The following is a 25,358-nucleotide window of genomic DNA, read 5'->3' on the forward strand; positions in this document are numbered from 1 at the left end:
CACATTAAAAAAGTTCACCTGTTAGTCCAGGAACTGAGTGTACTCCCCCTGACCCTCATGTTCCCAACATGAAAACACAACTCAGTTGGTTAGTTTGTGAAGTGTTGCCAGAAGAGAGTCAGGTAGCTTTAACAAATTGCATCTGTAGGTTTCTGACACACTAAAGTAATTAAGTTCAGCAGTAAACCTTCCCTGGATTGCTACACTTTCATTCACAGTTCTACACCCAAGCTGAGGAACATGCCAGGAAGTCTAATAGGCCCCATGCGTGTTACGAACATTGCATCTAATGCAGCTCCTTTGAGAACCACTCCTGATCAGAGTCTTTATTACAGTTCAGTTGCAGTTGTTAACAGGTAGTCAGTATACATAAGGACTTGGACACCTTATCCAGCTATTGCTCCCTTGTTATACCAACGTAGTTAATAATATGCATAGTTACAATTTTATAGTTGTACCCCTAGACATTTTTCACGTTGTTGACTCCTTTCTTAAAGCTGCACTAGGTAATAATATAATTTAAAATGAAAGTCCATGCTTTCCTCCAGTCGAGTTTGATTGACAGTGGTGTCGCAAAATAAGTCAAGGAGGAAGGCCCCGCCTAGCCGAAGGCAATTGGCTGGAATAGGAGCACTGGAACATAATTGGTTGTAAAGTAGCAAAAAATAATAATTGACATTCCACTGGCACTGATCTGTCTGTGTTGCTAAGCAACTCTTACAGGGCTTCATTAGCTTACACAACATGTTTAAAGGGTACAAAACCTTTATTTCTTTCATTGAAAAAATCTATTGCACCTTTGAGTTCCAACTGTTGCTACGACTGCGGTTGTGAGGTACAAAGGACAAAGAACAAAGCCCAGGAAGCCAAAGGATTGTAAAGCAGGACCTGAGAGGAGCCGTTCACACCTGGCTGCATGTCCATCTGCTCGCAGACAGGTGTGAAGTATTCAAGCCACTTCCTCCTTTCTTACGGTTTCTAAGAACACCCCGGTCTTTTAGTGGAGACCAGGGCCCAAAACCAGTATCGCAATTTCTTGAGAGCAGTCGTTGTAGCTGGCCCTATGTGCTCAGTGGGAGAGTTTGGTGTTTATTCTGTGGTGGATGATACTGAGACACACAGCGATCTAACCACTACTTAGTCCAGGAGACTAATAACAAAGTCCCTCCCCCCAAACCTCAAGCACATGTCCACATGATTACTGCAGTTAGCTGCATCTGGAGACAAGTCTGTGAGTTTTCATAATTGTGCGGTGGTTTAGTTGCGGTTATTAACAGTCAGATTCACACGGACAGCGTTACAGCATCTTCTTTATAAGCACATTTTAGATAGAAGGAACATTTATTACAATATAATTAGATTCTTTTTTTATACTGTTTGGTTTATAATGAGAAATGAGAGCCTTTTAAATTTAGTTAGCCTTTTTTATTGATAAGGAATCAACAATACATTAGATGAAGAAGAAAAAGCCAAATTTAAGTCTGCAAATGTGGAGGCAATATTGTGGTTCCCCCACTGATAATTTATTATACATAATGTTTTTACAAATGATTTAATTTGACTCATCCTCAGGCAAGCACACCTCACACACAAAGAGCAGTTCAGCTGAGGATAACGGTCTCTAAAGCCTTTCCGTGGTAAGCTGTGACACTGGTGTTCCCAATCAGCATTGCAGCTCAGAGAGCATGGTGTGTCTACGGGGGATGGTAAGGCTGCTTTGCTGCAGCTTGCATACAGTAGAGTAGGGGGTGGAGGCCGCAGTACTGGGGTGTGTGTTGGCTACAGTTGCAGGTCCTTGAAGCGAACCCCTCTATTTGTTTCACGCATGCGCACCCAACCCCCTCCCCTGTGTGCTCAGGTTGCAAACGGAACAGCGTGCGCAGGACAAAGAGCCCCCAACCAGATAGGGGGAAGAGGGTTCGGTGTTGCCAAGGAAACCAGACAACCCCACCCCCCAGACCAGATGGTAGGTTGTGTTGAGGGTGGTCGGGGGTTGGTTAAAGTGGGGGCAAGAGATGATTATCAGAATCAGAATCAGAATAGGTTTTTATTGCCATGTAAGTTCACACAAACACATTATTTACTGTGGCAGGAAGGTGCATATTATCACTTATTTTCCCTCCTGAACAGTAACTGCTGTCTGTCTGGGTCGGTGAGACTTAGTCAAACACACCGTTAAACACACTGTTGTGAAAGCAGAGAATAAAATGGGGTGCGTAAATGTAACTGAAGTAGGTTGATGTAGACAGGTTCAGGGAAACCAAGAAAAGGTCTTTATTTCTCAGTAATCGTTTGAGGTAATATGTACACAGTCAGAAAAAGGGCACATTTGGTGTTTTGACTTAAGTGTATGATTGTTACTGCACAACGAGGTCAAGGAGACTAAACATTGGAGCCCCTCAGCTCAAACCAGCATATTTCCACTGGCACGTGACTGCACACAGCAGCTGGCTGCATCTGCAGCCAAGGTTGCGCAATTCAAAACGATGTCATTGTTCCCATAAAGTCATACGTTTAATTTAATAGTGTGAAAGAATACCCTCTATTCAGGAAATCAATGTTGAATTCTGATTAAGTCAGCATGACTTTACCTGACTGCTAGCCATAAATGTTTTGGAGACTTGGCAGCTACATTTTTGTTTAGGAGGATAGAGGGAAAAATGTGCTGAGTAAATGCTAAATCACCGCACACATTCTATAGTTCTAAACCCACAGAATTACAAGAATAGGGTTTATGTCATCAATCAAGGGAAAATGAACAGGATTGGGGAATGTGTGCATAGCAAACTATATACATGTATATTTAATGTACAAAAAATCATTAGGACACACATTCTGACCCGTCTGCTTCATTATTTACATAATTCATTATTTACTTCATTATTTACTTTTGGCCATCAAGAAATCAGCATAGTTTGGTTCGTGTTCCCATGGAGGAACGTCTATCAGCCTAACCCTGACCTTGAATAGGCCTCAGCTGATCTCCATTCCAAATACTCACTGCTGTCTCTCTAACTCAACAAAGAGGTTGTGAGAGTGCTGCAATCAGTCTTCACCCTAGCTATTCACACATCCCAAAAGTCGAGGGAATAATCTCAAGTAACAAAACAGTCGGGTAAAGGGTATGTATGCTTGCACGTGTGTGTGTCTATTTGGTGGTGCAGGAGGACATGGTTTTCCTCTGACAGCTTGTCCACTGTCTGCACGCACTCTCATGCCTAGGGAAGGGTGTCATAAGACTCCAACCATGAGAACTGACTGGGGTTACACTTCAGGTTACACAGGGGGAGAAATATCAGGCAACACAAGCCCAGAGAGTTCCAGAACACTTACAGGGGTTACTGTGATTAAGCAATAAGCCTCTTGCTTGCATCTTATTAAAAGTATTTTGTGTTTTTAAACTCTGTCGTCCCAAAATGATGAAACGTCAGTTTAAGCAACATCTTTGTGATTTGGTATCATAATCAGGCACACAACGCATGGCGTGTGTTTTAGCATCGCTGTTTGTCGCAGCAGCAGCAAGAAACTCTGGCACAAACGCAACTCTGTCTGCTGAAATGCCTACGAAAATGACAGTGTGAATGACCGTGCCTGTGTGGAAATGTTGATGGTTACCATCTGGTGCAGGAGGGGTCAATGTTACTGTCTCTGTGGGGCAGGGAGCAGTACAAAATAGGTTTTGTGGTAAAGCTAGACAGGACACGAATAACTACTTTGTTTATACAAAATCTTTTGGAAGTCAGTTGCGTTTCAAACAAAAAAAGTTACTTTTTTATGCTTAGCAACAGTTAGTATGATCTGCTCAAATAAAACCACCCATTTGTAGTTGTGTTATTTGGTGAGAGTGAACTTCTAGTCTTGTTCCAAGTGTCAAAACATTTCCTTGAAGAGCAATAGCCCTCTCTGTCCTGAAACACAATCCCGTCTTTCAAGAGGGTGATTCTCTCCCTCACAAACATCTCCCTTCAAGGCCCTAACTGGACATGAGGAAGTCAACAACAGTCTCAGTACAGGGCTTTTTGTGACTGTTTGCTCTACGGACTACTCTGGATCATCGGCCCTCGACACCCAACCCCATCTGCAAACAGGAGTTGGTCTTTAGCATGACAAAGGGGGAACGAACGCATGACAAAAGGATTGAAGGGCATGTGTCGCTGAGTCGTGGTGAAGGTCGTGGGTCGAAGCTCTGCTCTCTTGCCTGTGAAGAGCTACTCCTGAGAGTCTGTCTCCTAAAACCATCTGTAGAGGGACAAAAAAACGCACCATTTGGTCATTCATGTGGCTCTCTGATCTCAACTCTCTGAGAAACATCTGCTCTGATGTATGGTAATGGGTTTCAGACGTCAAAACAGTTCAATAACACGCTATTCTGAAATGCTATACGAAGTTCTAAAGGCATGAAATTATCATTGTAGAGACAGAGACCCCTGATATATCTTGAACATGAATTTGTTCCTGACTGACCTGCCTAATAATGATAATAAAACAATTTAGTAAAGCTACAAATTAAAATAGAATAAGATAAATTACATAATTATAAACAGAATATAATACATACACAATTCTTTTAAACACACTCATCCTATTATTCAATGGAGAAGAGCATTTGTATTGTACACACACACACACACACACACACACATGTCTGGGTACTTGCTGAAGTTCCAAACTGAAGATTTTTGGGTGAAGTCACCTGTTTGCTTGGCGTGTGTTCAGGAACTAGAAGGCATGTCTTGACAAGAGGACTGTAGCAGGCAAATACAATAAGTGTGCGAAGAGCGGTTGCCTGATGCAATGCTCAATATACACTCAACCATCATCACACTGAAGAAACAGGCCAGGGCAAGTCCAGGGCAGGGCAGACTATACATCTGGAGTCAAGAGTCCCCTGTGAATTGCTCCACACGTTCATGACAAATTTCGAACTTTCTAAAGAGAAATCATCCCCAATTTCTCGGGCGAATGACGAAGAAAGATCTTTTGTGGAACCCTCCTACGTTAGCCCTGTGTGTTTGTTGGTGGAGGCTCTGAGCTCACATAGCCCGTTTCTCAAGAGTCTGTTCAAACACGAGCTAGACTTACAGCTCAGGTGTCGCTCTTAACAAGAACACCCTTTAGTCTGTCATGGGTGTACACAGGGAGGCAGGGTACAGGGGGCAGTGGGGCCTGAGGGATAGGGTTGACACAGTTTCACAGTCACAATAGTGTTCGCTTTTAACTATGGACACAACGTGTGAAACTTCTAAATAGTTATGAGGTACAATCATTGCTTGTAAGAAGCAATGATTTTAATCTGATTTAAGTGCAACAAATTTGTGGCTTTGCATCTCAATAACTAGGCTAGGTAGACATTCATACAGATACCCTTATTAAACGTAAGCGTTCGTTGGTAAACCAGATGAACCAAGGAGGGATGTGGCCTGTAATTTGAAATCTGAATTGGAGGATGTGGTGGAGCAGATTTGGTGAGAGGGGCATCAAACAAAGAAGGGATCATGGAGAATTCAAGGTAGGTGTCCAAGCATCTAGTGACGTGAAGGACTCAAGGGTGAGGTGGGTGAGGCTCAATTTGGAAAAGTCAGTTGAGAATGGACCAGACAGGGTTGACAGGAAACTAGGTGTGGATGAGCGTGTTCATGAGAGTTTAAGGAGGGAATGTGCAGAAACTGAGATGTCATGACTTGGAAGTAAATAAGTAGGACTCAATTCTTCTAAATGTGTTCACATTGCGTTTGGTGTGGGACACACAAACACACACGACCCACATACACACTTAGGTCCAGTTTCAAACATTGATTAAGCCTAGTCCTAGACTAAAACCCCTTCTGTGGAGATATTCACAGATTTGTTTCTCTTATTTTAGGTGTTATCCATGTTTGGGAAACTCTGCCTTAGTGTTTTGAAGTGCCATCATTTATTGTACATGGATATGAAAGTTGCATCCAAAAATATTGAAACGTACATCTTTGCCTGCTAACACATTGCTGAACACCATTAAGCAACATAGCAGTCTAGCTTTTTACAGGGATTCATCTTCAACGAACATGTAAGCAAAATCTTATGATTTGAGTAGATAGTGTCACTCCTGATATCATGGGTGGAATAATAAAATCAGTGATGACACACACCATTGTGTATCTTCTGATTCTGATGCTGGGAAATCATCCTATAAATGTTACAACAGAACTAAATATTTGTTTTAGGTTTATGCATTAACATTTAGTTTGGCTTAGTCTGAATACCGTGAATCGGTTGCCTTTGCCTCATTGTTGTGCCCAAGTGCTTGAGGTTCATTGACGTGTATATTTTTCTGTGTGTGTGTTTAGCTTAGCTTCAGTCTGAAGATGAAGTGGTTTTTCTTCCCAGTCAGTTCTTCTTCTTCAAGTTGTGTTGAATGCGAAGCGTGAGGCAGCTGATTCTGAGACAAAGCCCCACAACATTGAGTCGTCAGTCATGTAGAGGATTCCATTCTGACAATGACAGTCATTAAGATGGTGATCATGAAAACAAGACAATCACTCAAGGACAGCAATGTAGGAGACAAAGGAGTCTGTTCATATTTTAATCATGTACTGGCGACAGACTCTGCTGCAGGTGACGTGTGTGAAGTTCAGTTAATAGTGGAGAAACGCCCTCTGTGGGGAAGGATGTATTTTATCTGTAAACTACAACATTTTAGCCTGGTCATTCCTTTGTGTTATCGTTTTCCTGTTCACAATACCCCCATGCTTGTCATAGCATGACTTCAGCCACACAATTAATGTAGACAATTACACATACTTTTCTTCAACCACTTTTTAACACCATTAAGGTAAGCACAGCCTAAAAGTTTTTTTAGTTTTTTTATCAGAGAAGACCCTACACTTCTTTAGATTATGACAGCTATAACATATCAAGCAGTGTTTGTAAACATGCATGCTTTGGGGCTGGGGAGGAGGGATGTGGAGGTCAGTGTGCAGACATGGGAGCAGGACCAAGGGGTTTAGTTCACATACCCCTAAAAAAGTAATGCTTTGTGAGAACAACCCCAGGTATGTGAACCCTTTTTCAGCCACTAGTAAAACACAAGCAGCCTTCTGTGGAAGGTTTCAATGGCTCCCTTCTTTTCTGTGAAAAAACACAGGCTATTTAAGGCTTGACTCAGATACTTCAGAATATGCCAATTGGCAATGTGGAGCTGTTCTAGAACTGCCCGGAATGACCGTCACTGGACCAACTCTTCTAAATAGATACATTAAAGCATTCCATTGGAGCATTCGACTGTGTCACAAAGGAAGTGTGTTCGTTGACACAGTCACATCTTCTGTGTATACTGCAACCAAACATCCTGTTTAAGATGGTGGGTTTGTTAAAGGTGGGACTGTACATTTATTGGCTTGTAGTCAGTGGATCTTAGGTTCTCAACCTGCCAAGCGCAATATCATGCGTGTTTAGGAAAGCCAAACACTAAACTAACTCTTTACAACAGTTTGTGTCTACTCTTTAATTTCATACTAGTAGACGGATACATGTTGAGACATAAATTAAGACCCTGTGTCCTTACTGGAACCTCAATGTGTAACCTTCAAATGTACAATGATCAAAACACAGAATCTACTACATATTAACATGACATACATTTGAAACACGTGTCAAATCATACAGCTAGGCAACAAGTGACAGTTAACCCCATTGCCTGGTTTAGACATGTGTTGAGATGTGCACCAAGCAGGGAAGAACTGCTTCAACATCTCTGTTTCCTGCTTGATAACAGGAGAACCAGCAAAAGGAAGACAGCCTTTATCAGGAGGGTGTGGGCATGAACCAGGCACAACAATAATTAATTTAACAGACACTATTATCCATAGCAACATGCAGGCAGGGATTGAAAGCTGCTAACCTCTTGAACTACACAGCACAGTCCCCCCACTGACGTCTGAAGATAAGAGTCAGTAACAGGTGACAGTTGGTTACGTAAACACAACCTGGTCACTTACAGGAATGTGCTGATTGAGTCGGTCCTTTAAATAACCAACATCAGTTTTTTTTTTATGCACACCTTTTAGATGGGTTTCTGAAAATGTAATGATGGATACCATTCCTTATCTGAGAGGCTTAACATCTCAGTGAAGTAAGAGAGAGACACACTTTCAGGGACTTCAGTTACCATAAAAGAGCTTTAGTTAAAAAGTCTGATTCTACATCTGCAGCTTGACCAATATATGACAGTTTGCATGAATAGAGAGAAATCCATTATGCACTAGAGGTCAACAAACACACAATACCCCTCTTACAGCTGTTGAACCACTGTCTCTCTCGACTCTAGATTGTGGATTTGATTGAACATATGGGTAATTCAGATTAGATGATTTTCAGTAGCTGCTGACCTCTAGTGGTGCAGAAGAAAATTCATTATTGTACACATCTGTTTTATAAATCCTTGTGTGCTCATCGATTTTGGTTCGAAGTACGGTCTTTCTATCACCAGGATGGCTGAGCGGTTAAGGCGTTGGGCTCAAGTTCCAATGGATGTAAATACTTGTGGGTTCGAAACCCACTCCTGGTATTTCCTTTGATTGATTTGGCATTCTGGCGATAGTTTGATGTCTGATATAAGTTTAATTTTTTTCAGCAAATTACCAGAATATCCGAGCGGTTAAGGCGTTGGACTCAAGTTCGAATAGATGTAAATCCTCGTGGTTTCGAACCCCACTCCTGGTATTTCCTTTGATTGATTTGGCCTTCTGGCGATGGTTTGATGTCTGATTTAAGTTGAATTTTTTCAGCAAATTACCAGAATGGCCGAGCGGTTAAGGCGTTGGACTCAAGTTCCAATGGATGTAAATCCTCATGGGTTTGAACCCCATTCCTGGTATTTACGTTGATGGATTTAGCCTTCAGTTGATGGTTTGACGGCTGATTTAAGTTGAATTTCTTTCAGCAAACAGCCAGGATGGCAGAGCGGTAAAGGCGTTGGACTCAAGTTCCAATGGATGTAAATCCTCGTGGGTTCGAACCCCACTCCTGGTATTTACATTGATCGATTTAGCCTTCAGTTGATGGTTTGACGGCTGATTTAAGTTGAATTTCTTTCAGCAAACCACCAGGATGGCCGAGCGGTTAAGGCGTTGGACTCAAGTTCCAATGGATGTAAATCCTCGTGGGTTCAAGTCCCACTCCTGGTATTGTTGTTGTATGATGGATACATTTGGACTCAGGTTGTTGGTTTGAAAGGTTTATATCCTTGTTGGTTCGAACCCCACTCGTTTTATTTTGGTAATGTTTTAACGAGAAAGTATGCCTGTGGTTATTGGTTTTACATCCTTGTTGGGTTGAATTCAAAGTTTTCTGTGACCAGGATGGCTGAGGGGTTAAGGCGTTGGACTTAAGTTCCAATGGATGTAAATCCTCGTGGGTTCGAACCCCACTCCTGGTATTTATTTGGATCGGTTTAGTGTTCTGGCGATGGTTTGATGTCTGATTTAAGTTGAATTTCTTTCAGCAAAACACCAGGATGGCCGAGCGGTTAAGGCGTTGGACTCAAGTTCCAATGGATGTAAATCCTCGTGGGTTCGAGCCCCACTCCTGGTATTTTGGTTCTGTTTTCCCTAGAAACGTGGCCTGTGGTTATTGGTTTGACATCGATTTCGGGTCGAAATTAAAAGCTTACCGTGACCAGGATGGCCGAGTGGTTAAGGCGTTGGACTCAAGTTCCAATGGATGTAAATCCTCGTGGGTTCGAACCCCACTCCTGGTATTTACATTGATCGATTTAGCCTTCAGTTGATGGTTTGACGACTGATTTAAGTTGAATTTCTTTCAGCAAACCACCAGGATGGCCGAGTGGTTAAGGCGTTGGACTCAAGTTCCAATGGATGTAAATCCTCGTGGGTTCAAGTCCCACTCCTGGTATTGTTGTTGTATGATGGATACATTTGGCCTCAGGTTGTTGGTTTGAAAGGTTTATATCCTTGTTGGTTCAAACCCCACTCGTTTTATTTTGGTAATGTTTTAACGAGAAAGTAGGCCTGTGGTTATTGGTTTTACATCCTTCTTGGGTTGAATTCAAAGTTTTCTGTGACCAGGATGGCCGAGCGGTTAAGGCGTTGGACTTAAGTTCCAATGGATGTAAATCCTTGTGGGTTCGAACCCCACTCCTGGTATTAATTTGGATTGGTTTAGTGTTCTGGCGATGGTTTGATGTCTGATTTAAGTTGAATTTCTTTCAGCAAAACACCAGGATGGCCGAGCGGTTAAGGCGTTGGACCCAAGTTCCAATGGATGTAAATCCTCGTGGGTTCGAACCCCACTCCTGGTATTTTGGTTCTGTTTTCCCTAGAAACGTGGCCTGTGGTTATTGGTTTGACATTGATTTTGGGTCGAATTAAAAGCTTACCGTGACCAGGATGGCCGAGTGGTTAAGGCGTTGGACTCAAGTTCCAATGGATGTAAATCCTCGTGGGTTCGAACCCCACTCCTGGTATTTACATTGATCGATTTAGCCTTCAGTTGATGGTTTGACGACTGATTTAAGTTGAATTTCTTTCAGCAAACCACCAGGATGGCCGAGCGGTTAAGGCGTTGGACTTAAGTTCCAATGGATGTAAATCCTCGTGGGTTCGAACCCCACTCCTGGTATTTATTTGGATCGGTTTAGTGTTCTGGCGATGGTTTGATGTCTGATTTAAGTTGAATTTCTTTCAGCAAAACACCAGGATGGCCGAGCGGTTAAGGCGTTGGACTCAAGTTCCAATGGATGTAAATCCTCGTGGGTTCGAGCCCCACTCCTGGTATTTTGGTTCTGTTTTCCCTAGAAACGTGGCCTGTGGTTATTGGTTTGACATCGATTTTGGGTCAAATTGAAAGCTTACCGTGACCAGGATGGCCGAGTGGTTAAGGCGTTGGACTCAAGTTCCAATGGATGTAAATCCTCGTGGGTTCGAACCCCACTCCTGGTATTTATTTGGATCGGTTTAGTGTTCTGGCGATGGTTTGATGTCTGATTTAAGTTGAATTTCTTTCAGCAAAACACCAGGATGGCCGAGCGGTTAAGGCGTTGGACTCAAGTTCCAATGGATGTAAATCCTCGTGGGTTCGAGCCCCACTCCTGGTATTTTGGTTCTGTTTTCCCTAGAAACGTGGCCTGTGGTTATTGGTTTGACATCGATTTTGGGTCAAATTAAAAGCTTACCGTGACCAGGATGGCCGAGTGGTTAAGGCGTTGGACTCAAGTTCCAATGGATGTAAATCCTCGTGGGTTCGAACCCCACTCCTGGTATTTACATTGATCGATTTAGCCTTCAGTTGATGGTTTGACGACTGATTTAAGTTGAATTTCTTTCAGCAAACCACCAGGATGGCCGAGCGGTTAAGGCGTTGGACTTAAGTTCCAATGGATGTAAATCCTCGTGGGTTCGAACCCCACTCCTGGTATTTATTTGGATCGGTTTAGTGTTCTGGCGATGGTTTGATGTCTGATTTAAGTTGAATTTCATTCAGCAAAACACCAGGATGGCCGAGCGGTTAAGGCGTTGGACTCAAGTTCCAATGGATGTAAATCCTCGTGGGTTCGAACCCCACTCCTGGTATTTTGGTTCTGTTTTCCCTAGAAACGTGGCCTGTGGTTATTGGTTTGACATCGATTTCGGGTCGAATTAAACGCTTACCGTGACCAGGATGGCCGAGTGGTTAAGGCGTTGGACTCAAGTTCCAATGGATGTAAATCCTCGTGGGTTCGAACCCCACTCCTGGTATTTACATTGATCGATTTAGCCTTCAGTTGATGGTTTGACGACTGATTTAAGTTGAATTTCTTTAGCAAACCACCAGGATGGCCGAGCGGTTATGGCGTTGGACTCAAGTTCCAATGGATGTAAATCCTCGTGGGTTCAAGTCCCACTCCTGGTATTGTTGTTGTATGATGTATACATTTGGCCTCAGGTTGTTGGTTTGAAAGGTTTATATCCTTGTTGGTTCGAACCCCACTAGTTTTATTTTGGTAATGTTTTAACGAGAAAGTAGGCCTGTGGTTATTGGTTTTACATCCTTGTTGGGTTGAATTCAAAGTTTTCTGTGACCAGGATGGCCGAGCGGTTAAGGCGTTGGACTTAAGTTCCAATGGATGTAAATCCTCGTGGGTTCGAACCCCACTCCTGGTATTTATTTGGATCGGTTTAGTCTTCTGGTGATGGTTTGATGTCTGATTTAAGTTGAATTTCTTTCAGCAAATCACCAGGATGGCCGAGCGGTTAAGGCGTTGGACTCAAGTTCCAATGGATGTAAATCCTCGTGGGTTCGAACCCCAATCCTGGTATTTTGGTTCTGTTTTCCCTAGAAACGTGGCCTGTGGTTATTGGTTTGACATCGATTTCGGGTCAAATTAAAAGCTTACCGTGACCAGGATGGCCGAGTGGTTAAGGCGTTGGACTCAAGTTCCAATGGATGTAAATCCTCGTGGGTTCGAACCCCACTCCTGGTATTTACATTGATCGATTTAGCCTTCAGTTGATGGTTTGACGGCTGATTTAAGTTAAATTTCTTTCAGCAAACCACCAGGATGGCCGAGTGGTTAAGGCGTTGGACTCAAGTTCCAATGGATGTAAATCCTCGTGGGTTCGAACCCCACTCCTGGTATTTACATTGATCGATTTAGCCTTCAGTTGATGGTTTGACGACTGATTTAAGTTGAATTTCTTTCAGCAAACCACCAGGATGGCCGAGCGGTTATGGCGTTGGACTCAAGTTCCAATGGATGTAAATCCTCGTGGGTTCGAGCCCCACTCCTGGTATTTTGGTTCTGTTTTCCATAGAAACGTGGCCTGTGGTTATTGGTTTGACATCGATTTTGGGTCAAATTAAAAGCTTACCGTGACCAGGATGGCCGAGTGGTTAAGGCGTTGGCCTCAAGTTCCAATGGATGTAAATCCTCGTGGGTTCGAACCCCACTCCTGGTATTTACATTGATCGATTTAGCCTTCAGTTGATGGTTTGACGACTGATTTAAGTTGAATTTCTTTCAGCAAACCACCAGGATGGCCGAGCGGTTAAGGCGTTGGACTTAAGTTCCAATGGATGTAAATCCTCGTGGGTTCGAACCCCACTCCTGGTATTTATTTGGATCGGTTTAGTGTTCTGGCGATGGTTTGATGTCTGATTTAAGTTGAATTTCTTTCAGCAAAACACCAGGATGGCCGAGCGGTTAAGGCGTTGGACTCAAGTTCCAATGGATGTAAATCCTCGTGGGTTCGAGCCCCACTCCTGGTATTTTGGTTCTGTTTTCCCTAGAAACGTGGCCTGTGGTTATTGGTTTGACATCGATTTTGGGTCAAATTGAAAGCTTACCGTGACCAGGATGGCCGAGTGGTTAAGGCGTTGGACTCAAGTTCCAATGGATGTAAATCCTCGTGGGTTCGAACCCCACTCCTGGTATTTATTTGGATCGGTTTAGTGTTCTGGCGATGGTTTGATGTCTGATTTAAGTTGAATTTCTTTCAGCAAAACACCAGGATGGCCGAGCGGTTAAGGCGTTGGACTCAAGTTCCAATGGATGTAAATCCTCGTGGGTTCGAGCCCCACTCCTGGTATTTTGGTTCTGTTTTCCCTAGAAACGTGGCCTGTGGTTATTGGTTTGACATCGATTTTGGGTCAAATTAAAAGCTTACCGTGACCAGGATGGCCGAGTGGTTAAGGCGTTGGACTCAAGTTCCAATGGATGTAAATCCTCGTGGGTTCGAACCCCACTCCTGGTATTTACATTGATCGATTTAGCCTTCAGTTGATGGTTTGACGACTGATTTAAGTTGAATTTCTTTCAGCAAACCACCAGGATGGCCGAGCGGTTAAGGCGTTGGACTTAAGTTCCAATGGATGTAAATCCTCGTGGGTTCGAACCCCACTCCTGGTATTTATTTGGATCGGTTTAGTGTTCTGGCGATGGTTTGATGTCTGATTTAAGTTGAATTTCATTCAGCAAAACACCAGGATGGCCGAGCGGTTAAGGCGTTGGACTCAAGTTCCAATGGATGTAAATCCTCGTGGGTTCGAACCCCACTCCTGGTATTTTGGTTCTGTTTTCCCTAGAAACGTGGCCTGTGGTTATTGGTTTGACATCGATTTCGGGTCGAATTAAACGCTTACCGTGACCAGGATGGCCGAGTGGTTAAGGCGTTGGACTCAAGTTCCAATGGATGTAAATCCTCGTGGGTTCGAACCCCACTCCTGGTATTTACATTGATCGATTTAGCCTTCAGTTGATGGTTTGACGACTGATTTAAGTTGAATTTCTTTAGCAAACCACCAGGATGGCCGAGCGGTTATGGCGTTGGACTCAAGTTCCAATGGATGTAAATCCTCGTGGGTTCAAGTCCCACTCCTGGTATTGTTGTTGTATGATGTATACATTTGGCCTCAGGTTGTTGGTTTGAAAGGTTTATATCCTTGTTGGTTCGAACCCCACTAGTTTTATTTTGGTAATGTTTTAACGAGAAAGTAGGCCTGTGGTTATTGGTTTTACATCCTTGTTGGGTTGAATTCAAAGTTTTCTGTGACCAGGATGGCCGAGCGGTTAAGGCGTTGGACTTAAGTTCCAATGGATGTAAATCCTCGTGGGTTCGAACCCCACTCCTGGTATTTATTTGGATCGGTTTAGTCTTCTGGTGATGGTTTGATGTCTGATTTAAGTTGAATTTCTTTCAGCAAATCACCAGGATGGCCGAGCGGTTAAGGCGTTGGACTCAAGTTCCAATGGATGTAAATCCTCGTGGGTTCGAACCCCAATCCTGGTATTTTGGTTCTGTTTTCCCTAGAAACGTGGCCTGTGGTTATTGGTTTGACATCGATTTCGGGTCAAATTAAAAGCTTACCGTGACCAGGATGGCCGAGTGGTTAAGGCGTTGGACTCAAGTTCCAATGGATGTAAATCCTCGTGGGTTCGAACCCCACTCCTGGTATTTACATTGATCGATTTAGCCTTCAGTTGATGGTTTGACGGCTGATTTAAGTTAAATTTCTTTCAGCAAACCACCAGGATGGCCGAGCGGTTAAGGCGTTGGACTCAAGTTCCAATGGATGTAAATCCTCGTGGGTTCGAACCCCACTCCTGGTATTTACATTGATCGATTTAGCCTTCAGTTGATGGTTTGACGGCTGATTTAAGTTGAATTTCTTTCAGCAAACCACCAGGATGGCCGAGCGGTTAAGGCGTTGGACTCAAGTTCCAATGGATGTAAATCCTCGTGGGTTCAAGTCCCACTCCTGGTATTGTTGTTGTATGATGGATACATTTGGACTCAGGTTGTTGGTTTGAAAGGTTTATATCCTTGTTGGTTCGAACCCCACTTGTTTTATTTTGGTAATGTTTTAACGAGAAAGTAGGCCTGTGGTTTTTGGTTTTACATCCTTGTTGGGTTGAATTCAAAGTTTTCTGTGACCAGGATGGCCGAGCGGTTAAGGCGTTGGACTTAAGTTCCAATGGATGTAAATCCTCGTGGGTTCGAACCCCACTCCTGGTATTTTGGTTCTGTTTTAATGAGAAACGTGTCCTGTGGTTATTGGTTTGACATCGATTTCGGGTCGAATTAAAAGCTTACCGTGACCAGGATGGCCGAGTGGTTAAGGCTTTGGACTCAAGTTCCAATGGATGTAAATCCTCGTGGGTTCGAACCCCACTCCTGGTATTTACATTGATCGATTTAGCCTTCAGTTGATGGTTTGACGGCTGATTTAAGTTAAATTTCTTTCAGCACACCACCAGGATGGCCGAGTGGTTAAGGCGTTGGACTCAAGTTCCAATGGATGTAAATCCTCGTGGGTTCGAACCCCACTCCTGGTATTTACATTGATCGATTTAGCCTTCAGTTGATGGTTTGACGGCTGATTTAAGTTGAATTTCTTTCAGCAAACCACCAGGATGGCCGAGCGGTTAAGGCAGGGGTGTCGAACTCCGGTCCTCGAGGGCCGCTGTCCTGCATGTTTTAGATGTTTCCCTGCTCCAACACACCTGATTCAATTAAAAGGGTTGTTATAACGACCATTCATTCGAATCAGGTGAGCTGGATCAGGGAAACATCTAAAACATGCAGGACAGCGGCCCTCGAGGACCGGAGCTCGACACCCCTGGGTTAAGGCGTTGGACTCAAGTTCCAATGGATGTAAATCCTCGTGGGTTCAAGTCCCACTCCTGGTATTGTTGTTGTATGATGGATACATTTGGACTCAGGTTGTTGGTTTGAAAGGTTTATATCCTTGTTGGTTCGAACCCCACTCGTTTTATTTTGGTAATGTTTTAACGAGAAAGTATGCCTGTGGTTATTGGTTTTACATCCTTGTTGGGTTGAATTCAAAGTTTTCTGTGACCAGGATGGCTGAGGGGTTAAGGCGTTGGACTTAAGTTCCAATGGATGTAAATCCTCGTGGGTTCGAACCCCACTCCTGGTATTTATTTGGATCGGTTTAGTGTTCTGGCGATGGTTTGATGTCTGATTTAGGTTGAATTTCTTTCAGCAAAACACCAGGATGGCCGAGCGGTTAAGGCGTTGGACTCAAGTTCCAATGGATGTAAATCCTCGTGGGTTCGAACCCCACTCCTGGTATTTTGGTTCTGTTTTCCCTAGAAACGTGGCCTGTGGTTATTGGTTTGACATCGATTTCGGGTCGAATTAAAAGCTTACCGTGACCAGGATGGCCGAGTGGTTAAGGCGTTGGACTCAAGTTCCAATGGATGTAAATCCTCGTGGGTTCGAACCCCAGTCCGGGTATTTACATTGATCGATTTAGCCTTCAGTTGTTGGTTTGACGACTGATTTAAGTTGAATTTCTTTCAGCAAACCACCAGGATGGCCGAGCGGTTAAGGCGTTGGACTCAAGTTCCAATGGATGTAAATCCTCGTGGGTTCAAGTCCCACTCCTGGTATTGTTGTTGTATGATGGATACATTTGGCCTCAGGTTGTTGGTTTGAAAGGTTTATATCCTTGTTGGTTCAAACCCCACTCGTTTTATTTTGGTAATGTTTTAACGAGAAAGTAGGCCTGTGGTTATTGGTTTTACATCCTTCTTGGGTTGAATTCAAAGTTTTCTGTGACCAGGATGGCCGAGCGGTTAAGGCGTTGGACTTAAGTTCCAATGGATGTAAATCCTTGTGGGTTCGAACCCCACTCCTGGTATTAATTTGGATTGGTTTAGTGTTCTGGCGATGGTTTGATGTCTGATTTAAGTTGAATTTCTTTCAGCAAAACACCAGGATGGCCGAGCGGTTAAGGCGTTGGACTCAAGTTCCAATGGATGTAAATCCTCGTGGGTTCGAACCCCACTCCTGGTATTTTGGTTCTGTTTTCCCTAGAAACGTGGCCTGTGGTTATTGGTTTGACATCGATTTCGGGTCGAATTAAAAGCTTACCGTGACCAGGATGGCCGAGTGGTTAAGGCGTTGGACTCAAGTTCCAATGGATGTAAATCCTCGTGGGTTCGAACCCCACTCCTGGTATTTACATTGATCGATTTAGCCTTCAGTTGATGGTTTGACGACTGATTTAAGTTGAATTTCTTTCAGCAAACCACCAGGATGGCCGAGCGGTTATGGCGTTGGACTCAAGTTCCAATGGATGTAAATCCTCGTGGGTTCGAGCCCCACTCCTGGTATTTTGGTTCTGTTTTCCCTAGAAACGTGGCCTGTGGTTATTGGTTTGACATCGATTTTGGGTCAAATTAAAAGCTTACCGTGACCAGGATGGCCGAGTGGTTAAGGCGTTGGCCTCAAGTTCCAATGGATGTAAATCCTCGTGGGTTCGAACCCCACTCCTGGTATTTACATTGATCGATTTAGCCTTCAGTTGATGGTTTGACGACTGATTTAAGTTGAATTTCTTTCAGCAAACCACCAGGATGGCCGAGCGGTTATGGCGTTGGACTCAAGTTCCAATGGATGTAAATCCTCGTGGGTTCGAGCCCCACTCCTGGTATTTTGGTTCTGTTTTCCCTAGAAACGTGGCCTGTGGTTATTGGTTTGACATCGATTTTGGGTCAAATTAAAAGCTTACCGTGACCAGGATGGCCGAGTGGTTAAGGCGTTGGCCTCAAGTTCCAATGGATGTAAATCCTCGTGGGTTCGAACCCCACTCCTGGTATTTACATTGATCGATTTAGCCTACAGTTGATGGTTTGACGACTGATTTAAGTTGAATTTCTTTCAGCAAACCACCAGGATGGCCGAGCGGTTAAGGCGTTGGACTTAAGTTCCAATGGATGTAAATCCTCGTGGGTTCGAACCCCACTCCTGGTATTTATTTGGATCGGTTTAGTGTTCTGGCGATGGTTTGATGTCTGATTTAAGTTGAATTTCTTTCAGCAAAACACCAGGATGGCCGAGCGGTTAAGGCGTTGGACTCAAGTTCCAATGGATGTAAATCCTCGTGGGTTCGAGCCCCACTCCTGGTATTTTGGTTCTGTTTTCCCTAGAAACGTGGCCTGTGGTTATTGGTTTGACATCGATTTTGGGTCAAATTAAAAGCTTACCGTGACCAGGATGGCCGAGTGGTTAAGGCGTTGGACTCAAGTTCCAATGGATGTAAATCCTCGTGGGTTCGAACCCCACTCCTGGTATTTATTTGGATCGGTTTAGTGTTCTGGCGATGGTTTGATGTCTGATTTAAGTTGAATTTCTTTCAGCAAAACACCAGGATGGCCGAGCGGTTAAGGCGTTGGACTTAAGTTCCAATGGATGTAAATCCTCGTGGGTTCGAACCCCACTCCTGGTATTTATTTGGATCGGTTTAGTGTTCTGGCGATGGTTTGATGTCTGATTTAAGTTGAATTTCTTTCAGCAAAACACCAGGATGGCCGAGCGGTTAAGGCGTTGGACTCAAGTTCCAATGGATGTAAATCCTCGTGGGTTCGAGCCCCACTCCTGGTATTTTGGTTCTGTTTTCCCTAGAAACGTGGCCTGTGGTTATTGGTTTGACATCGATTTTGGGTCAAATTAAAAGCTTACCGTGACCAGGATGGCCGAGTGGTTAAGGCGTTGGACTCAAGTTCCAATGGATGTAAATCCTCGTGGGTTCGAACCCCACTCCTGGTATTTACATTGATCGATTTAGCCTTCAGTTGATGGTTTGACGGCTGATTTAAGTTGAATTTCTTTCAGCAAACCACCAGGATGGCCGAGCGGTTAAGGCGTTGGACTCAAGTTCCAATGGATGTAAATCCTCGTGGGTTCAAGTCCCACTCCTGGTATTGTTGTTGTATGATGGATACATTTGGACTCAGGTTGTTGGTTTGAAAGGTTTATATCCTTGTTGGTTCGAACCCCACTTGTTTTATTTTGGTAATGTTTTAACGAGAAAGTAGGCCTGTGGTTTTTGGTTTTACATCCTTGTTGGGTTGAATTCAAAGTTTTCTGTGACCAGGATGGCCGAGCGGTTAAGGCGTTGGACTTAAGTTCCAATGGATGTAAATCCTCGTGGGTTCGAACCCCACTTCTGGTATTTTGGTTCTGTTTTAATGAGAAACGTGTCCTGTGGTTATTGGTTTGACATCGATTTCGGGTCGAATTAAAAGCTTACCGTGACCAGGATGGCCGAGTGGTTAAGGCTTTGGACTCAAGTTCCAATGGATGTAAATCCTCGTGGGTTCGAACCCCACTCCTGGTATTTACATTGATCGATTTAGCCTTCAGTTGATGGTTTGACGGCTGATTTAAGTTAAATTTCTTTCAGCAAACCACCAGGATGGCCGAGTGGTTAAGGCGTTGGACTCAAGTTCCAATGGATGTAAATCCTCGTGGGTTCGAACCCCACTCCTGGTATTTACATTGATCGATTTAGCCTTCAGTTGATGGTTTGACGGCTGATTTAAGTTGAATTTCTTTCAGCAAACCACCAGGATGGCCGAGCGGTTAAGGCAGGGGTGTCGAACTCCGGTCCTCGAGGGCCGCTGTCCTGCATGTTTTAGATGTTTCCCTGCTCCAACACACCTGATTCAATTAAAAGGGTTGTTATAACGACCATTCATTCGAATCAGGTGAGCTGGATCAGGGAAACATCTAAAACATGCAGGACAGCGGCCCTCGAGGACCGGAGCTCGACACCCCTGGGTTAAGGCGTTGGACTCAAGTTCCAATGGATGTAAATCCTCGTGGGTTCAAGTCCCACTCCTGGTATTGTTGTTGTATGATGGATACATTTGGACTCAGGTTGTTGGTTTGAAAGGTTTATATCCTTGTTGGTTCGAACCCCACTCGTTTTATTTTGGTAATGTTTTAACGAGAAAGTATGCCTGTGGTTATTGGTTTTACATCCTTGTTGGGTTGAATTCAAAGTTTTCTGTGACCAGGATGGCTGAGGGGTTAAGGCGTTGGACTTAAGTTCCAATGGATGTAAATCCTCGTGGGTTCGAACCCCACTCCTGGTATATTGGTTCTGTTTTCCCTAGAAACGTGGCCTGTGGTTATTGGTTTGACATCGATTTCGGGTCGAAATTAAAAGCTTACCGTGACCAGGATGGCCGAGTGGTTAAGGCGTTGGACTCAAGTTCCAATGGATGTAAATCCTCGTGTGTTCGAACCCCACTCCTGGTATTGTTGTTGTATGATGGATACATTTGGCCTCAGGTTGTTGGTTTGAAAGGTTTATATCCTTGTTGGTTCGAACCCCACTCGTTTTATTTTGGTAAGGTTTTAACGAGAAAGTAGGCCTGTGGTTATTGGTTTTACATCCTTGTTGGGTTGAATTCAAAGTTTTCTGTGACCAGGATGGCCGAGCGGTTAAGGCGTTGGACTTAAGTTCCAATGGATGTAAATCCTTGTGGGTTCGAACCCCACTCTTGGTATTTTGGTTCTGTTTTAATGAGAAACGTGTCCTGTGGTTATTGGTTTGACATCGATTTCGGGTCGAATTAAAAGCTTACCGTGACCAGGATGGCCGAGTGGTTAAGGCTTTGGACTCAAGTTCCAATGGATGTAAATCCTCGTGGGTTCGAACCCCACTCCTGGTATTTATTTGGATCGGTTTAGTGTTCTGGCGATGGTTTGATGTCTGATTTAGGTTGAATTTCTTTCAGCAAAACACCAGGATGGCCGAGCGGTTAAGGCGTTGGACTCAAGTTCCAATGGATGTAAATCCTCGTGGGTTCGAACCCCACTCCTGGTATTTTGGTTCTGTTTTCCCTAGAAACGTGGCCTGTGGTTATTGGTTTGACATCGATTTCGGGTCGAATTAAAAGCTTACCGTTACCAGGATGGCCGAGTGGTTAAGGCGTTGGACTCAAGTTCCAATGGATGTAAATCCTCGTGGGTTCGAACCCCACTTCGGGTATTTACATTGATCGATTTAGCCTTCAGTTGTTGGTTTGACGACTGATTTAAGTTGAATTTCTTTCAGCAAACCACCAGGATGGCCGAGCGGTTAAGGCGTTGGACTCAAGTTCCAATGGATGTAAATCCTCGTGGGTTCAAGTCCCACTCCTGGTGTTGTTGTTGTATGATGTATACATTTGGCCTCAGGTTGTTGGTTTGAAAGGTTTATATCCTTGTTGGTTCGAACCCCACTCGTTTTATTTTGGTAATGTTTTAACGAGAAAGTAGGCCTGTGGTTATTGGTTTTACATCCTTGTTGGGTTGAATTCAACGTTTTCTGTGACCAGGATGGCCGAGCGGTTAAGGCGCTGGACTTAAGTTCCAATGGATGTAAATCCTCGTGGGTTCGAACCCCACTCCTGGTATTTATTTGGATCGGTTTAGTGTTCTGGCGATGGTTTGATGTCTGATTTAAGTTGAATTTCTTTCACCAAAACACCAGGATGGCCGAGCGGTTAAGGCGTTGGACTCAAGTTCCAATGGATGTAAATCCTCGTGGGTTCGAACCCCACTCCTGGTATTTTGGTTCTGTTTTCCCTAGAAACGTGGCCTGTGGTTATTGGTTTGACATCGATTTCGGGTCGAAATTAAAAGCTTACCGTGACCAGGATGGCCGAGTGGTTAAGGCGTTGGACTCAAGTTCCAATGGATGTAAATCCTCGTGTGTTCGAACCCCACTCCTGGTAATGTTGTTGTATGATGGATACATTTGGCCTCAGGTTGTTGGTTTGAAAGGTTTATATCCTTGTTGGTTCGAACCCCACTCGTTTTATTTTGGTAAGGTTTTAACGAGAAAGTAGGCCTGTGGTTATTGGTTTTACATCCTTGTTGGGTTGAATTCAAAGTTTTCTGTGACCAGGATGGCCGAGCGGTTAAGGCGTTGGACTCAAGTTCCAATGGATGTAAATCCTCGTGGGTTCGAACCCCACTCCTGGTATTTTGGTTCTGTTTTCCCTAGAAACGTGGCCTGTGGTTATTGGTTTGACATCGATTTCGGGTCGAATTAAAAGCTTACCGTGACCAGGATGGCCGAGTGGTTAAGGCGTTGGACTCAAGTTCCAATGGATGTAAATCCTCGTGGGTTCGAACCCCACTCCGGGTATTTACATTGATCGATTTAGCCTTCAGTTGTTGGTTTGACGACTGATTTAAGTTGAATTTCTTTCAGCAAACCACCAGGATGGCCGAGCGGTTAAGGCGTTGGACTCAAGTTCCAATGGATGTAAATCCTCGTGGGTTCGAACCCCACTCCTGGTATTTACATTGATCGATTTAGCCTTCAGTTGATGGTTTGACGGCTGATTTAAGTTGAATTTCTTTCAGCAAACCACCAGGATGGCCGAGCGGTTAAGGCGTTGGACTCAAGTTCCAATGGATGTAAATCCTCGTGGGTTCAAGTCCCACTCCTGGTATTGTTGTTGTATGATGGATACATTTGGACTCAGGTTGTTGGTTTGAAAGGTTTATATCCTTGTTGGTTCGAACCCCACTTGTTTTATTTTGGTAATGTTTTAACGAGAAAGTAGGCCTGTGGTTATTGGTTTTACATCCTTGTTGGGTTGAATTCAGAGTTTTCTGTGACCAGGATGGCCGAGCGGTTAAGGCGTTGGACTTAAGTTCCAATGGATGTAAATCCTCGTGGGTTCGAACCCCACTCCTGGTATTTTGGTTCTGTTTTCCCTAGAAACGTGGCCTGTGGTTATTGGTTTGACATCGATTTCGGGTCGAATTAAAAGCTTACCGTGACCAGGATGGCCGAGGGATTATGGCGTTGGACTCAAGTTCCAATGGATGTAAATCCTCGTGGGTTCAAGTCCCACTCCTGGTATTGTTGTTGTATGATGTATACATTTGGCCTCAGGTTGTTGGTTTGAAAGGTTTATATCCTTGTTGGTTCGAACCCCACTCGTTTTATTTTGGTAATGTTTTAACGAGAAAGTAGGCCTGTGGTTATTGGTTTTACATCCTTGTTGGGTTGAATTCAAAGTTTTCTGTGACCAGGATGGCCGAGTGGTTAAGGCTTTGGACTCAAGTTCCAATGGATGTAAATCCTCGTGGGTTCGAACCCCACTCCTGGTATTTACATTGATCGATTTAGCCTTCAGTTGATGGTTTGACGACTGATTTAAGTTGAATTTCTTTCAGCAAACCACCAGGATGGCCGAGCGGTTATGGCGTTGGACTCAAGTTCCAATGGATGTAAATCCTCGTGGGTTCAAGTCCCACTCCTGGTATTGTTGTTGTATGATGTATACATTTGGCCTCAGGTTGTTGGTTTGAAAGGTTTATATCCTTGTTGGTTCGAACCCCACTCGTTTTATTTTGGTAATGTTTTAACGAGAAAGTAGGCCTGTGGTTATTGGTTTTACATCCTTGTTGGGTTGAATTCAAAGTTTTCTGTGACCAGGATGGCCGAGCGGTTAAGGCGTTGGACTTAAGTTCCAATGGATGTAAATCCTCGTGGGTTCGAACCCCACTCCTGGTATTTATTTGGATCGGTTTAGTGTTCTGGCGATGGTTTGATGTCTGATTTAAGTTGAATTTCTTTCATCAAAACATCAGGATGGCCGAGCGGTTAAGGCGTTGGACTCAAGTTCCAATGGATGTAAATCCTCGTGGGTTCGAACCCCACTCCTGGTATTTTGGTTCTGTTTTCCCTAGAAACGTGGCCTGTGGTTATTGGTTTGACATCGATTTCGGGTCGAATTAAAAGCTTACCGTGACCAGGATGGCCGAGTGGTTAAGGCGTTGGACTCAAGTTCCAATGGATGTAAATCCTCGTGGGTTCGAACCCCACTCCTGGTATTTACATTGATCGATTTAGCCTTCAGTTGATGGTTTGACGGCTGATTTAAGTTAAATTTCTTTCAGCAAACCACCAGGATGGCCGAGCGGTTAAGGCGTTGGACTCAAGTTCCAATGGATGTAAATCCTCGTGGGTTCGAACCCCACTCCTGGTATTTACATTGATCGATTTAGCCTTCAGTTGATGGTTTGACGGCTGATTTAAGTTAAATTTCTTTCAGCAAACCACCAGGATGGCCGAGCGGTTAAGGCGTTGGACTCAAGTTCCAATGGATGTAAATCCTCGTGGGTTCGAACCCCACTCCTGGTATTTACATTGATCGATTTAGCCTTCAGTTGATGGTTTGACGGCTGATTTAAGTTGAATTTCTTTCAGCAAACCACCAGGATGGCCGAGCGGTTAAGGCGTTGGACTCAAGTTCCAATGGATGTAAATCCTCGTGGGTTCAAGTCCCACTCCTGGTATTGTTGTTGTATGATGGATACATTTGGACTCAGGTTGTTGGTTTGAAAGGTTTATATCCTTGTTGGTTCGAACCCCACTTGTTTTATTTTGGTAATGTTTTAACGAGAAAGTAGGCCTGTGGTTATTGGTTTTACATCCTTGTTGGGTTGAATTCAAAGTTTTCTGTGACCAGGATGGCCGAGCGGTTAAGGCGTTGGACTTAAGTTCGAATGGATGTAAATCCTCGTGGGTTCGAACCCCACTCCTGGTATTTTGGTTCTGTTTTAATGAGAAACGTGTCCTGTGGTTATTGGTTTGACATCGATTTCGGGTCGAATTAAAAGCTTACCGTGACCAGGATGGCCGAGTGGTTAAGGCTTTGGACTCAAGTTCCAATGGATGTAAATCCTCGTGGGTTCGAACCCCACTCCTGGTATTTACATTGATCGATTTAGCCTTCAGTTGATGGTTTGACGGCTGATTTAAGTTAAATTTCTTTCAGCAAACCACCAGGATGGCCGAGTGGTTAAGGCGTTGGACTCAAGTTCCAATGGATGTAAATCCTCGTGGGTTCGAACCCCACTCCTGGTATTTACATTGATCGATTTAGCCTTCAGTTGATGGTTTTGACGGCTGATTTAAGTTGAATTTCTTTCAGCAAACCACCAGGATGGCCGAGCGGTTAAGGCAGGGGTGTCGAACTCCGGTCCTCGAGGGCCGCTGTCCTGCATGTTTTAGATGTTTCCCTGCTCCAACACACCTGATTCAATTAAAAGGGTTGTTAT

At 43.9% G+C, this 25,358-nt stretch overlaps 1 protein-coding gene and 85 non-coding genes across 86 annotated transcripts in view; all 86 read left to right on the top strand.

Moving 5' to 3' along the window:
* The first annotated feature begins 1,962 nt into the window (after positions 1-1,962).
* cxcr2 (chemokine (C-X-C motif) receptor 2) overlaps positions 1,963-25,358 on the top strand; it is a 45,166-nt gene continuing 21,770 nt past the window's right edge. Inside the window, exon 1 of the mRNA XM_047047869.1 lies at positions 1,963-5,509. Within this exon, the coding sequence (XP_046903825.1) occupies positions 5,447-5,509 (63 nt within the window). The 5' untranslated portion in view covers positions 1,963-5,446. The remainder of the gene's footprint in view (positions 5,510-25,358) is intronic.
* trnal-caa lies at positions 8,927-9,009 on the top strand. The gene has a single exon. It is a non-coding gene; the product is annotated as a tRNA-Leu (tRNA).
* trnal-caa lies at positions 9,082-9,164 on the top strand. Its single transcript has one exon. It is a non-coding gene; the product is annotated as a tRNA-Leu (tRNA).
* trnal-uaa lies at positions 9,333-9,415 on the top strand. Its single transcript has one exon. It is a non-coding gene; the product is annotated as a tRNA-Leu (tRNA).
* Positions 9,488-9,570, top strand: trnal-caa. The gene has a single exon. It is a non-coding gene; the product is annotated as a tRNA-Leu (tRNA).
* trnal-caa lies at positions 9,654-9,736 on the top strand. The gene has a single exon. It is a non-coding gene; the product is annotated as a tRNA-Leu (tRNA).
* Positions 9,809-9,891, top strand: trnal-caa. The gene has a single exon. It is a non-coding gene; the product is annotated as a tRNA-Leu (tRNA).
* On the top strand, positions 10,060-10,142 carry trnal-uaa. Its single transcript has one exon. It is a non-coding gene; the product is annotated as a tRNA-Leu (tRNA).
* trnal-caa lies at positions 10,215-10,297 on the top strand. Its single transcript has one exon. It is a non-coding gene; the product is annotated as a tRNA-Leu (tRNA).
* trnal-caa lies at positions 10,380-10,462 on the top strand. The gene has a single exon. It is a non-coding gene; the product is annotated as a tRNA-Leu (tRNA).
* Positions 10,535-10,617, top strand: trnal-uaa. The gene has a single exon. It is a non-coding gene; the product is annotated as a tRNA-Leu (tRNA).
* trnal-caa lies at positions 10,690-10,772 on the top strand. Its single transcript has one exon. It is a non-coding gene; the product is annotated as a tRNA-Leu (tRNA).
* Positions 10,855-10,937, top strand: trnal-caa. The gene has a single exon. It is a non-coding gene; the product is annotated as a tRNA-Leu (tRNA).
* Positions 11,010-11,092, top strand: trnal-caa. The gene has a single exon. It is a non-coding gene; the product is annotated as a tRNA-Leu (tRNA).
* Positions 11,175-11,257, top strand: trnal-caa. Its single transcript has one exon. It is a non-coding gene; the product is annotated as a tRNA-Leu (tRNA).
* Positions 11,330-11,412, top strand: trnal-uaa. Its single transcript has one exon. It is a non-coding gene; the product is annotated as a tRNA-Leu (tRNA).
* On the top strand, positions 11,485-11,567 carry trnal-caa. Its single transcript has one exon. It is a non-coding gene; the product is annotated as a tRNA-Leu (tRNA).
* On the top strand, positions 11,650-11,732 carry trnal-caa. Its single transcript has one exon. It is a non-coding gene; the product is annotated as a tRNA-Leu (tRNA).
* On the top strand, positions 11,804-11,886 carry trnal-caa. Its single transcript has one exon. It is a non-coding gene; the product is annotated as a tRNA-Leu (tRNA).
* trnal-uaa lies at positions 12,055-12,137 on the top strand. Its single transcript has one exon. It is a non-coding gene; the product is annotated as a tRNA-Leu (tRNA).
* trnal-caa lies at positions 12,375-12,457 on the top strand. The gene has a single exon. It is a non-coding gene; the product is annotated as a tRNA-Leu (tRNA).
* Positions 12,530-12,612, top strand: trnal-caa. Its single transcript has one exon. It is a non-coding gene; the product is annotated as a tRNA-Leu (tRNA).
* Positions 12,685-12,767, top strand: trnal-caa. Its single transcript has one exon. It is a non-coding gene; the product is annotated as a tRNA-Leu (tRNA).
* On the top strand, positions 12,850-12,932 carry trnal-caa. The gene has a single exon. It is a non-coding gene; the product is annotated as a tRNA-Leu (tRNA).
* On the top strand, positions 13,005-13,087 carry trnal-uaa. Its single transcript has one exon. It is a non-coding gene; the product is annotated as a tRNA-Leu (tRNA).
* On the top strand, positions 13,160-13,242 carry trnal-caa. The gene has a single exon. It is a non-coding gene; the product is annotated as a tRNA-Leu (tRNA).
* On the top strand, positions 13,325-13,407 carry trnal-caa. The gene has a single exon. It is a non-coding gene; the product is annotated as a tRNA-Leu (tRNA).
* trnal-caa lies at positions 13,480-13,562 on the top strand. Its single transcript has one exon. It is a non-coding gene; the product is annotated as a tRNA-Leu (tRNA).
* Positions 13,645-13,727, top strand: trnal-caa. The gene has a single exon. It is a non-coding gene; the product is annotated as a tRNA-Leu (tRNA).
* Positions 13,800-13,882, top strand: trnal-uaa. Its single transcript has one exon. It is a non-coding gene; the product is annotated as a tRNA-Leu (tRNA).
* On the top strand, positions 13,955-14,037 carry trnal-caa. The gene has a single exon. It is a non-coding gene; the product is annotated as a tRNA-Leu (tRNA).
* On the top strand, positions 14,120-14,202 carry trnal-caa. Its single transcript has one exon. It is a non-coding gene; the product is annotated as a tRNA-Leu (tRNA).
* On the top strand, positions 14,274-14,356 carry trnal-caa. The gene has a single exon. It is a non-coding gene; the product is annotated as a tRNA-Leu (tRNA).
* trnal-uaa lies at positions 14,525-14,607 on the top strand. Its single transcript has one exon. It is a non-coding gene; the product is annotated as a tRNA-Leu (tRNA).
* Positions 14,845-14,927, top strand: trnal-caa. Its single transcript has one exon. It is a non-coding gene; the product is annotated as a tRNA-Leu (tRNA).
* trnal-caa lies at positions 15,000-15,082 on the top strand. Its single transcript has one exon. It is a non-coding gene; the product is annotated as a tRNA-Leu (tRNA).
* trnal-caa lies at positions 15,155-15,237 on the top strand. The gene has a single exon. It is a non-coding gene; the product is annotated as a tRNA-Leu (tRNA).
* trnal-uaa lies at positions 15,406-15,488 on the top strand. Its single transcript has one exon. It is a non-coding gene; the product is annotated as a tRNA-Leu (tRNA).
* On the top strand, positions 15,571-15,653 carry trnal-caa. The gene has a single exon. It is a non-coding gene; the product is annotated as a tRNA-Leu (tRNA).
* Positions 15,726-15,808, top strand: trnal-caa. The gene has a single exon. It is a non-coding gene; the product is annotated as a tRNA-Leu (tRNA).
* Positions 16,331-16,413, top strand: trnal-uaa. Its single transcript has one exon. It is a non-coding gene; the product is annotated as a tRNA-Leu (tRNA).
* On the top strand, positions 16,486-16,568 carry trnal-caa. The gene has a single exon. It is a non-coding gene; the product is annotated as a tRNA-Leu (tRNA).
* trnal-caa lies at positions 16,806-16,888 on the top strand. The gene has a single exon. It is a non-coding gene; the product is annotated as a tRNA-Leu (tRNA).
* On the top strand, positions 17,057-17,139 carry trnal-uaa. The gene has a single exon. It is a non-coding gene; the product is annotated as a tRNA-Leu (tRNA).
* Positions 17,212-17,294, top strand: trnal-caa. Its single transcript has one exon. It is a non-coding gene; the product is annotated as a tRNA-Leu (tRNA).
* On the top strand, positions 17,377-17,459 carry trnal-caa. The gene has a single exon. It is a non-coding gene; the product is annotated as a tRNA-Leu (tRNA).
* trnal-caa lies at positions 17,532-17,614 on the top strand. The gene has a single exon. It is a non-coding gene; the product is annotated as a tRNA-Leu (tRNA).
* trnal-caa lies at positions 17,697-17,779 on the top strand. The gene has a single exon. It is a non-coding gene; the product is annotated as a tRNA-Leu (tRNA).
* trnal-caa lies at positions 17,852-17,934 on the top strand. Its single transcript has one exon. It is a non-coding gene; the product is annotated as a tRNA-Leu (tRNA).
* trnal-caa lies at positions 18,017-18,099 on the top strand. Its single transcript has one exon. It is a non-coding gene; the product is annotated as a tRNA-Leu (tRNA).
* trnal-uaa lies at positions 18,172-18,254 on the top strand. Its single transcript has one exon. It is a non-coding gene; the product is annotated as a tRNA-Leu (tRNA).
* trnal-caa lies at positions 18,327-18,409 on the top strand. Its single transcript has one exon. It is a non-coding gene; the product is annotated as a tRNA-Leu (tRNA).
* Positions 18,492-18,574, top strand: trnal-caa. Its single transcript has one exon. It is a non-coding gene; the product is annotated as a tRNA-Leu (tRNA).
* On the top strand, positions 18,647-18,729 carry trnal-uaa. Its single transcript has one exon. It is a non-coding gene; the product is annotated as a tRNA-Leu (tRNA).
* Positions 18,802-18,884, top strand: trnal-caa. Its single transcript has one exon. It is a non-coding gene; the product is annotated as a tRNA-Leu (tRNA).
* Positions 18,967-19,049, top strand: trnal-caa. The gene has a single exon. It is a non-coding gene; the product is annotated as a tRNA-Leu (tRNA).
* trnal-caa lies at positions 19,122-19,204 on the top strand. The gene has a single exon. It is a non-coding gene; the product is annotated as a tRNA-Leu (tRNA).
* trnal-uaa lies at positions 19,373-19,455 on the top strand. The gene has a single exon. It is a non-coding gene; the product is annotated as a tRNA-Leu (tRNA).
* On the top strand, positions 19,538-19,620 carry trnal-caa. Its single transcript has one exon. It is a non-coding gene; the product is annotated as a tRNA-Leu (tRNA).
* On the top strand, positions 19,693-19,775 carry trnal-caa. The gene has a single exon. It is a non-coding gene; the product is annotated as a tRNA-Leu (tRNA).
* trnal-uaa lies at positions 20,298-20,380 on the top strand. Its single transcript has one exon. It is a non-coding gene; the product is annotated as a tRNA-Leu (tRNA).
* Positions 20,464-20,546, top strand: trnal-caa. Its single transcript has one exon. It is a non-coding gene; the product is annotated as a tRNA-Leu (tRNA).
* trnal-uaa lies at positions 20,715-20,797 on the top strand. Its single transcript has one exon. It is a non-coding gene; the product is annotated as a tRNA-Leu (tRNA).
* On the top strand, positions 20,880-20,962 carry trnal-caa. The gene has a single exon. It is a non-coding gene; the product is annotated as a tRNA-Leu (tRNA).
* Positions 21,035-21,117, top strand: trnal-caa. Its single transcript has one exon. It is a non-coding gene; the product is annotated as a tRNA-Leu (tRNA).
* trnal-caa lies at positions 21,200-21,282 on the top strand. Its single transcript has one exon. It is a non-coding gene; the product is annotated as a tRNA-Leu (tRNA).
* On the top strand, positions 21,355-21,437 carry trnal-caa. Its single transcript has one exon. It is a non-coding gene; the product is annotated as a tRNA-Leu (tRNA).
* On the top strand, positions 21,606-21,688 carry trnal-uaa. Its single transcript has one exon. It is a non-coding gene; the product is annotated as a tRNA-Leu (tRNA).
* On the top strand, positions 21,761-21,843 carry trnal-caa. Its single transcript has one exon. It is a non-coding gene; the product is annotated as a tRNA-Leu (tRNA).
* trnal-caa lies at positions 21,927-22,009 on the top strand. The gene has a single exon. It is a non-coding gene; the product is annotated as a tRNA-Leu (tRNA).
* On the top strand, positions 22,178-22,260 carry trnal-caa. The gene has a single exon. It is a non-coding gene; the product is annotated as a tRNA-Leu (tRNA).
* trnal-caa lies at positions 22,343-22,425 on the top strand. Its single transcript has one exon. It is a non-coding gene; the product is annotated as a tRNA-Leu (tRNA).
* On the top strand, positions 22,498-22,580 carry trnal-caa. The gene has a single exon. It is a non-coding gene; the product is annotated as a tRNA-Leu (tRNA).
* trnal-caa lies at positions 22,653-22,735 on the top strand. Its single transcript has one exon. It is a non-coding gene; the product is annotated as a tRNA-Leu (tRNA).
* On the top strand, positions 22,904-22,986 carry trnal-uaa. Its single transcript has one exon. It is a non-coding gene; the product is annotated as a tRNA-Leu (tRNA).
* On the top strand, positions 23,320-23,402 carry trnal-caa. Its single transcript has one exon. It is a non-coding gene; the product is annotated as a tRNA-Leu (tRNA).
* trnal-caa lies at positions 23,475-23,557 on the top strand. Its single transcript has one exon. It is a non-coding gene; the product is annotated as a tRNA-Leu (tRNA).
* Positions 23,726-23,808, top strand: trnal-uaa. The gene has a single exon. It is a non-coding gene; the product is annotated as a tRNA-Leu (tRNA).
* trnal-caa lies at positions 23,881-23,963 on the top strand. Its single transcript has one exon. It is a non-coding gene; the product is annotated as a tRNA-Leu (tRNA).
* On the top strand, positions 24,046-24,128 carry trnal-caa. Its single transcript has one exon. It is a non-coding gene; the product is annotated as a tRNA-Leu (tRNA).
* On the top strand, positions 24,201-24,283 carry trnal-caa. The gene has a single exon. It is a non-coding gene; the product is annotated as a tRNA-Leu (tRNA).
* On the top strand, positions 24,356-24,438 carry trnal-caa. Its single transcript has one exon. It is a non-coding gene; the product is annotated as a tRNA-Leu (tRNA).
* On the top strand, positions 24,511-24,593 carry trnal-caa. Its single transcript has one exon. It is a non-coding gene; the product is annotated as a tRNA-Leu (tRNA).
* trnal-uaa lies at positions 24,762-24,844 on the top strand. The gene has a single exon. It is a non-coding gene; the product is annotated as a tRNA-Leu (tRNA).
* On the top strand, positions 24,927-25,009 carry trnal-caa. Its single transcript has one exon. It is a non-coding gene; the product is annotated as a tRNA-Leu (tRNA).
* trnal-caa lies at positions 25,082-25,164 on the top strand. The gene has a single exon. It is a non-coding gene; the product is annotated as a tRNA-Leu (tRNA).

The sequence above is a fragment of the Hypomesus transpacificus genome, chromosome 23 (genome assembly GCF_021917145.1).
Source record: "Hypomesus transpacificus isolate Combined female chromosome 23, fHypTra1, whole genome shotgun sequence".
NCBI lineage: Eukaryota > Metazoa > Chordata > Actinopteri > Osmeriformes > Osmeridae > Hypomesus > Hypomesus transpacificus.